This window comes from Thamnophis sirtalis, unplaced genomic scaffold, assembly GCF_051295495.1.
Source record: "Thamnophis sirtalis isolate CommonGarterSnake01/CBP01778 unplaced genomic scaffold, rThaSir2_p1.2 scaffold_12, whole genome shotgun sequence".
NCBI lineage: Eukaryota > Metazoa > Chordata > Lepidosauria > Squamata > Natricidae > Thamnophis > Thamnophis sirtalis.
The window spans coordinates 60400898-60410464 of record NW_028261392.1 but is presented as its reverse complement, the minus strand read 5'-3'; the positions used below and the strand labels follow the sequence as shown (position 1 = coordinate 60410464).

General features: G+C 43.9%; 1 protein-coding gene across 3 annotated transcripts in view; it reads left to right on the top strand.

The window, feature by feature from the left end:
* LOC106539535 (ADAMTS-like protein 2) overlaps positions 1-9567 on the top strand; it is a 39624-nt gene that overhangs the window by 26492 nt on the left and 3565 nt on the right. For all 3 annotated transcript variants that reach the window (XR_015698241.1, XM_087726847.1, XM_087726846.1), the window contains 4 exons: positions 280-493; positions 1887-2042; positions 3382-3552; positions 8267-8443. Coding sequence is in view for 2 of the 3 variants with exons in the window: in XM_087726847.1 (XP_087582973.1) it covers positions 280-493; positions 1887-2042; positions 3382-3552; positions 8267-8443 (718 nt within the window). In the remaining variant the exon portion in view is untranslated. The remainder of the gene's footprint in view (positions 1-279; positions 494-1886; positions 2043-3381; positions 3553-8266; positions 8444-9567) is intronic.

The following is a 9567-nucleotide window of genomic DNA, read 5'->3' as shown; positions in this document are numbered from 1 at the left end:
TTATAAAGTTAAAAACATTGTAAACATGCATAAAGTAGAAATAAAAAGATAAATGTACGTACATTTCTTTTTTTAAAAAACACCCTTCTTTGTAAAAAATATTCCACACTTGTGCAAAAACTGGTGCGCGGTAAGGAAATTTTTCCGTCAAGAAAGATTCATTAGTGGGCGGTAGGTAGAAAAAGGTTGACTATCACTGGTATAGATACTTATCCAGTTATATTTTATTTTTCCCTTTGCATTAAACTATGCCTAAACTGCTTTTTCTTTCTCTGGAAGGTGGGAGACCAGCCAGTGGAGTGAGTGTTCAAGAACTTGTGGGGAAGGTTATCAGTACCGAATCGTGCGCTGTTGGAAGATGCTGGCTCCAGGTTTTGATAGTTCAGTCTATGATGACATGTGTGAATCAGCTGGGTTAACCAGGCCTATGGAACGGAAATCATGCAAGAACAAAGTTTGTGGGCCACAGTGGGAGTTGTCAGAATGGTCTGAGGTATGTTGCTGCGTGACCCGTCAAAACCGCGTTCCACAAAAGCGCGGTCGACGAAATCGCGTATGTGACGTCATCACAACGCGACGAAAAAGATCGAAAAATTGAAATAAAAATTAAATTACAGCAAGCCGATTCACATAAAGGTAAGGGTTAGGTTAAGGGTTAGGGTTAGGGTTAGGTTAAGGGTTAGGGTTAGGTTTAGAGCGTTAGCGTTACGTTTAGCGTTAGGTTAAGGGTTAGCGTTAGGTTTTTCGTTAGGTTAAGGGTTAGGTTTAGGGTTAGGTTTGGGGGGGTTAGGGTAAGGTTTTCGCTTTATTTTTACATTTTTCGATCTTTTTCGTCGCGCTGTGATGACGTCACATACGCGCTTTCCTCGACCGTGATTTTGTCGTCCGCGGTTTTGTGGTGGAACCATGTTGCTCTTGGGTAGATTTCTCTCTCTCTCCCTCTCCCTCCCCCCCCTCTATCTCTCACACACACACACCAAAGAACTTGCACAAATCTAAGATAGTGCTTTCCGGATGTTTTGAACTCTTCCAATCCTTTGCCTTTAGTAATGTTGACAAAGGTTGATGGCAGTTGATGTCCAAAACCTATTGAGAACATGAAGATGCTTATCCCTGATTTTCAACATGGGCTTAGGGAAACAGTCAAGCGTGCATTCAATTTCACGTCCAATCGGGCGGACTGAGTTTTTAAACTGAGGTATTAGAGGCAAAGGGGAGGCGTGGTCAAATAAAAAAGATACTCAGTCCTAGGGCAGATAGACCGTGTTAACCCATGCTTGGACTCTCCCGCAGCGCCCAGAGAACGACCGTTCAGGTAAGCCAACGGTCTTTCTATCTTTGTCAGGAAGGCATGTATAAACTGACCCATGAAGTTTGAAGTTTTATTTTATTTATATGCCGCCCTATTCCCTAAAAGGGACTCAGGGCGGCGAACAACTCCAACGGGAAGGGGAACATGCAGATACAAAATAGACGTTTAAAATGACCAACAACCACACCTGTCGAGAGGGGAAGGGAGCTCATCAACCCCAGGCCTGCCGACACAGCCAGGTTTTAACGGCTTTTCGGAAGGCCTGGAGAGAGGTGAGGGTCCGAATCTCTGCGGGGAGTTCGTTCCAAAGGGCCGGAGCTGCAACAGAGAAGGCCCTCCCCCGGGTCGTAGCCAGATGGCATTGGCTGGTGGATGGAACCCGGAGGAGGCCAACCCTGTGCGATCTAATGGGTCTTTGGGAGGTAATTGGCAGCAGCAATGAATTGTTACCATTCATTAGTTGAGTAATAGTCATAATATGTGAGTGTAGCAGGCCAGGAAAAAAAAGGTGATGGGTACATTTGGCAATAATGTAATTTTAGGGTTATATCTTCTGGTTCCCACTTCTTCGCAGTGTTCTGCTCGGTGTGGCAGTCAAGGGACAATGAGAAGGGAAGTGCGCTGTTCAGTCGAACCCAAACTCTGCAATCAATCTACGAAGCCCATCAATGAGAAGGAGTGTTTAGGTCCTCCCTGTGACAGGCAGTGGGCTGCTTCTGACTGGGGACCGGTGAGTTAAGACTGGTGTGTGGGGGTGTCTGTGTGTCTGTGTGTGTTTAATTAGAGTCTTCATGGAAGGGTTGGATAGGGGAAATATTCTAATTAATTTTAAAGAGGTGATGCAGGAGGGGGTGCACAGGTAAACCCACCAGTGGCTGGCCACGTTAGGTGGTCTTAATAGAATGGACCTTATAAATTCATATTAGCTTGGCTTTTCATTCTAGTGCCCTGGAGTTCCAAAGTTAACTTTTAGCTGGAGTGAACTTTCTCTCCAACTTCCTCATAAGTATTAAAAATAGGGCTGAACCCTGTAAAGGAGGGGCACAGGAAGCCAGACGTGGGTGAGAGATAGAACAGAGGTAAAACTGCTGATAACTTAAGACATTATAGGAACTTCTCTTTTTTGTATTTTTCCTATGTTCTTCTCTGTAACATTCCAAATGAACTTCCCCTTTTTGAAATGTTATGCTTGTCTCATGTATGGAAACGCCTTGAGAATGCACAGCGTGGAACACGGCATAAAAGTAGCATCCTGGGCAGAGCCCAGGCAGTTCAGATTTTGGTCTGTGAACACGCTGAACTCGATGCATCAAATAAACCTGTTTCTCTCACCTTCGTGGTCTCAAGTCCTGGTCTTTCGTAAGTAGATTACAAACCTCAATCTGCTGCAACACAGGCACAAAGGTGGCCTTTAAGAAAATATTCAGAAAATGCCCAGGTCTGGGAAGGAAGATAGTATTAAGAAAAGACTTCAGAAGACTCCTTCCTGTCTCACTAGTGCAGTGTTTCTCAACCTTGGCGACTTTAAGTCCTGTGGGCTTCAACTCCCAGAATCCCCCAGCCACTAGGGTAAAAGAGAGAAGGAAGGAGAAACACAATCAAACTTGCAAGAGTCTGTTATTGTAGCCTATCTCAATTCATTCTGGTCATCCCGTGGAACCAGTTTTCCTGATCTGATTGATACTTGTGCTAGTCTAGAATAGAGCATGCCTGTGTGTTTTCTGAAATTGTAGTAGAAACCATGAGGTTAGAGGCATCCTTTCAAAAGTAAGTGAAGACCCCTTCTGCATGTCTAATGTATTTGCCCAGAATTTCAGTCCTAAAACATGCCAAAAGTCTTAGAGGTTATGTCTTATATTTGTCCATCTAGATCAGTGTTTCTCAACCTTAGCAACTTGAAGATGTCTGGACTTCAACTCCCAGAATTCCCCAGCCAGCATTCGCTGGCTGGGGAATTCTGGGAGTTGAAGTCCAGACATCTTCAAGTTGCCAAGGTTGAGAAACACTGATCTAGATTAAAGGCTACTACTAAATCCAGTTACCTTGAAAAGTCTCATTATTTCTTCTAGTGCTCAGGTTTGTGTGGTGAGGGACGGATGAATCGATTGGTCACCTGTCGCAACGTGGAAGGGAAGCTGATCTCCGAGTCCCAGTGCAATCCCAAAACTAAACCCCTGGCAATCTACCCCTGCGGAGATAAGAACTGCCCTGCCCATTGGGTCGAGCAAGAATGGGACCACGTGAGTTTGCAGCTGATCACACCTCTCCGTTCTTAAGGAAGACTCTTGAAGTTATTGCCGCCAATCCAAAATCAAATTAAAAAAATGTGTTAGGGAGAGTGTCCGCTGGCTAATTTAGAAGCTCTTCGGAGCTTGGCTGTCATCTGTACTTCCATCCTGCAGTTTCAAAGCAGGGATTCAAACAGGCGGGTTCTCCTTTTTCCATTAGCTGGGAGTTGATGGGGGCAGATTTGGGGTTGTGTCAGCTCCCTGACCATAGATGGCCTGGGAAATAGTGTAGCAAACCCCTAAACAACGATTGGGAGATATATGGAAGCTCTACAAAACGGTTCACCGACAAATGCGCGCTCGACAAAAGCGCGCCGACGAAACCACGCCGAGAAAACCGCGAGTTCAAAAGCGTGCCGACGAATGAGCGCAGAAGCGCGCCGACAACAGCGCGCTGACGGAAGCCTGCTCTAAACCTAACCTTAAACCTAACCCTTAACCTAACCCTGAACCTAACCCTAACCCTTACCCTTACCCTAAACCTTACTTTAATCCTAATCGCACTTCTGTCGGCGCTCTTTTGTCGGCGTGCCTTTGTGGGCGCTCTGTCGACGCTGCGGTTTTGACGGCGCACTGTTGTCGGGCGCGCATTTGTCGGGTCACGCTATAAAACGCATGTGCTTATCTGGTCCCTTTGAGCTATTCCTAGATTGACGTTCAGCGTTAAGCCATCTATCTGTTTCTAAGCCATCAGCACTGACATATAAAAGCAACAGCCAGTAACATATGCAAAGGGTTTGTAGAAAGATCACGATTCTTCTCCCTTTCACCATTCGCTGGCTTAAATCAGTTCTGTCTCCCTGTGTTCTTTCTCTTATTAACCTACCCATTTGTTGGTAGCTTAGAAGAAACAAACCTCCTTTACATTGGAACTGCTGTTTATTCCTCATTTCTTTTACCTAGCTTAGTTTTTCCTTTCCAGAGCAAAACAAACACCTAAACATGAAAAAGAAACAAGACAATTAAAAATGTAACCTTTAGCTTCTTGAAGAGGTAAATATTGTTTTAAGGAAAAGTAGTTTATTTTTTTTTCTTTTGCAATATCAGATTATCTGCATGAAACATAATTCCAAGATACATATATACAAAAAATATATAGAAAATACAAAAAAAAACCAACTACTACTGTGTAAATAAAATATCAGGTACCATACACGTGAAAATTTGTCAAACAAGCAGTACACCAGATTATAATTCATTGCTATTCGGGTAAATTATAAAAGTCAACCAAGTTTGATAAAAATTGTGGTTCCTGCGTCTGAAATCTCATTACTTTAATTGTGATTTTTTCTTTTTTTTTTCTAATGTGGCAATTAAAGAGGCTTTACTAACTTCACAACTCAGTTAATATATTATCTACCGTTTTCCTTAAAGAATCCTCTATACCAGAATTCCCCAATCTTTCTGGCTTTCCAGCCCAGCGGGGGTAAGAGAGGATGGTTCTGCACAGTGGTGGGTTTCAAAAAATTTTGGAACCTACTCTGAGGGTGTGGCCTCCTTTGTGGGAGTGGCTTGCCGGCCATGTGACCTGGTGGGGGTGGCTTGCCAGCCATGTGTTTTCTCTCTCTCTCTCTCTCTCTCTCTCTCTCTCTCTCTCTCTCTCTCTCTCTCTCTCCTTCATTTTGTCTCTCTGTCCCTTTTTTCTTTTTTTATCTCTCTCTCACCCTTCCTTCCTTCCTTCCTTCCTTCCTTCCTTCCTTCCTTCCTTCCTCCTTCTCTCTCTCTCTGTGTCAGTCTGTCTCTCTCTCTCTGTCTGTGTGTGTGTAGCAGTGGTGGGTTTCAAAAAAGTTTGAAACCTCTTCTGTAGGTGTGGCCTGCTTTCCGGGTCCACTGGTGGAACCTCTTCTAACCGGTTCAGTAGATTTGACGAACCGGTTCTACCGAATTGGCGCAAACTGGTAGGAACCCACCTCTGGTTCTGCATGAGCGGCAAGCAGGAGCACAGCATAGCCCTATTGCACACACATTTGCTGCTTGCACAAAGGGAGGGCACGCACACTTCTGCTTCTCACACAACTGGGAATGCACTCGGCCGGCCGCCACTTCTGTGGCACGGTTTCGAACTGCTCAGGGCCCGGTAATGGGGTGTGGCCCGGGGTTTGTGGACCACTGCTCTACACAGTCTAAGGGGAGGGTGTGTGTGTGTGTGTCTTACTGATATTCCTTCTTCCCCTCATCAGCCTATAAGTTCCCAATTTTAATTACAATAATTCCTTAACTAAAGTTTTACCTCTGTTAGTATTTGACATAGTTGTTTCCCCTTCTGTATTTTACTCTCTCCTTTTTCCCTTTACTCTAAACCTGAACATTTTAAAAAAGGAAAACAATCTACATAAATTCTGTTGCCCCATAACTCAGTGTAGCGTTCGTATTTTCCACCTGCAGTTCAACCTGCTTTCCACACTTCCAAGGCAAACCGCAGATGACTTTCTTCCTCTCTTCTTGGAAAGCTTTGTCGATAAGCTCTGCATCTCAGTTCAAATTGAAATAACTTCCATGTCCTTGTAATATAAAAACAATCCATTTGAGAGAAGAGTCCCATTTGTAGTTATCCATATTCGGCATCACAAGTTTTTTCTCTAAATGGTTTTAATTCCTTTCCTTGCAGCAATGCAGCTACACTGATATCTTGGGGGGAAAAACGTTCTCCAGACCATTTATTTTTCTCATAATTTTATCTTTTATATTTGGGTTCACAAATCTTCAAAAAAAAGATGTCTCTAGGTTTTCTTCTGTGTGTTCCTAGGAGAGCAAACCGGATGAGGACATTCATTATTTTTATCCATTAAGTTCTGGTAGTTAATTTTAGAGATAAGTAGTCAGATTTGTTTGTTCTGCTTTTCTCCGCCATTCCTCTAATCCTCAAATTATTTCTCCTGCTACGATCCTGTAAATCAGCCGACTCAATCTTTATTTCAGAAATATTCTTTGGAGCCTTGTCTGTCTCAAGAGTATTATTTGTAGCATGTCATAAACATTGCTGGCTTTCAGAGCATTATCTGCTATTTGCATTTCCTGAAATTATTTTATTCATTTTGCTATGACATATATGCCAAGTCTTTAGATACTCCTATAGCATGTTAGTCCCAAGGTGGCGCAGTGGTTAAATGCAGCACTGCAGGCTACTTTAGCTGACTGCAGTTCTGCAGTTCGGCTGTTCAAATCTCACCGGCTCAAGGTTGACTCAGCCTTCCATCCTTCTGACGTGAGTGAAATGAGGACCCAGACTGTGGGGGCGATATGCTGACTCTGTAAACCGCTTAGAGAGGGCTGAAAGCCCTATGAAGCGGTATATAAGTCTGACTGCTATTGCTATTGCTATTCTGGCTTTAGTTTTTTTTTAAAAGTTATTTTATTAACTGTCCAGTGATGGCCATATCAGACGTCTGTCCTTGACCAGGCATTGCTTTCCCCCCATTGCTTCTTCTTCATGGCAGAGAACCATCTCAACCGCTTTCAGATCTTCCAGAGAAACTGTAAACCCCTTTCCATTGAGCAGATTATCTCTCCTGAACATCTTGCTTTACTTATCTCACTATCTAATAAAACAAGGGAACGTGGCTATATTTGAGAAAGTAGCAGGGAAGAGAAGAACACTCAGTAAGCCACCGTGACCCATCAAAAGCGCGCGCGACAAAAGCGCGCTGACAAAAGGACGTCGCTAAAACCGCGACGTCATCAACGCGCCGACAACAGCGCATCGACAGAAGGGAGATTTAAGGGCGGTTTAAGTTAAGGTAAGCACGTCGACAGAAGGGCGATTTAAGGGCAATTTAAGGTAAGGTTTAGGGTTAGGTTTAGGGTTAAGGTTAGGGTTAGCGTTACGTTTAGGGTTAGGATTAGCGTTAGGATTAGCGTTACGTTTAGGTTTAGGTTCACAGCGCGCTTCTGTTGCCGCGCTGTTGTCGGCGCAATTCAGCGCTCATTTGTCGGCACAGTTTAGAACTCACGGTTTTGTCACCACGGTTTAGTCGGGCGCGGTTTTGTCGATCGCCCTTTTGTCGGTGAACCGTTAGCCACACCCAAATGTACAGTAAATATAAATCTGGTCTACCAGTATTGGAATTTGGATTAAAGAATTAATCCTCGACTTACAATTCATTTAGTTCAAAGTTACAACAGCACTGAAAAAAGTAACTTACAACCATTTTTCATTTTTCACCATTGCAGCATCCCCACGATTTACATTCGGATGCTTGATAACTGACTCGTGTTTATGACGGTTTTAGATGCCCCATCTTTTGCGACCTTCTGACAAGCAAAGTCAACGGGGAAGCCAAATTCACTTAACAACCTTGTCACTAATTTAACCCCTGCGTTGATTCACTTAACAAACGCGGCAAGAAAAGCGTACAATGGGGCAAAACTCACGCAACGAATTTCTCACTTAGCAACATTGGTTCAATTTGGGCTCAGATTTTGGGCTCAGTTGTGGTCCTAAGTCAAGGACTGCTTATGTTGGGGTTGTTGTTATTGTCTGTTTAAAACATTAACTTTATCTCCGGCAAAAGCCCAAACACATTTTGTATTTTGTATTAATTACTGGCCGCCTTCCAAATGAAAAGAATGAGCCCACCGTGGGTTTGTCATGCAGAGGCGAACCCAAAAAAGTTTGTCATGCTTTTTAATGCGGATGGAAAATGGTGCTTCGCTTTCTCTATTGCAGTGCAATGCCACGTGTGGCCGAGGTGTCAAGATGCGGACAGTGCTGTGTGTGGGATTAGAGAATGGCCTGTACAAGGAGCATCCCGAGGAGCGGTGTGAGGCTTCCCCAAAGCCAGAAATACAAGCCCCATGTTTCCAGAGACCCTGTTCCACATGGTTTTCAACCTCTTGGTCTCAGGTAGATGGGGAGACCAAGCTATAGCAACCTGAAGAGGGGAGAAAGCTGCTGGAGTTTGGAACAGGATTGGAGGGAAATGGCAGGGAAGATTCCCCCAGAACAACTCTTTAATGGGGGGAAATAAGGGGAGGGGTGCTTGTCTCTGTTTCATCCATTGAGATTCCCAGCATTGCTTTCCTTTTTTTTTCCCCCCCTCCAACTTTCGTTCTTCCCTCCAACATTCCTCTCTACCCTACTTCCCCTCACCCTCTATCACTCCTCTCTCCCAATACACTCCCTCCCTTCCTTCTCATCCTCCTTCCAATCCTCTCTCCCACCCTCTCTACCCCTCTTTCTTCTATCCCTCTACTCCTCCCTTCGGTGTATTTCTACTATCTATCAATATATTCAGCTTGTCCTATTTTTACACTAAAATTAAAGAGCAACAGTATACCAGTGCAATCATGTTACTTTAAAATCTAACACATACTATATTTCCCCCCTCCCCCCTAAGACCCCACCTCCCTTCCCCCCCCCCCCCGACTTCCCAGAGCCCGTACAGCTTTTTAACAAACACAGTCTAAAATATATTAAAACAAAGGGGGGGAAAAAGAAAGTCAATAAGATCTCTGCGTTGAACTCAGCTTCTTGCTGTTACCCAAACTTTGCTTTCCAAAGCCCTCTTTATTTCGATTTTGTAGATGCCACCTTTCTGAAAACCATTATGACGGTGCGCAACGTTCAAACAGATGATCATAGAACATTTTTTTAAAAACAAAAAAAACCCACCACAAAATACAATAAACATTTACAGAACTCCGGGATTCAAAAATGTGGCTTTTGTAAAATCACCTGGGGCTTGACTGCAACTGTAAAAGATTCAAGATTTAATAAATTTATATGCCGTCCAATCCTGAAGGACTCCGCGCGGCTTACATAAAACAATTCTAAAAGAATGCTAAAAAATTTAAAATAGAGAGAGAACAAATTAAAAAGACACATCATGCACTCAACCTTAGTGGGGCTGGACCTCGTTCATGAGGTCAACAGCCCCAGGCCTGCCGGAATAGCCAGGTCTTAGTAGACTTTCGGAAGGCCGAGAGAGTGGGGAGGGTCCGGATCCTTGGGGGTAGATCGTTCCATAG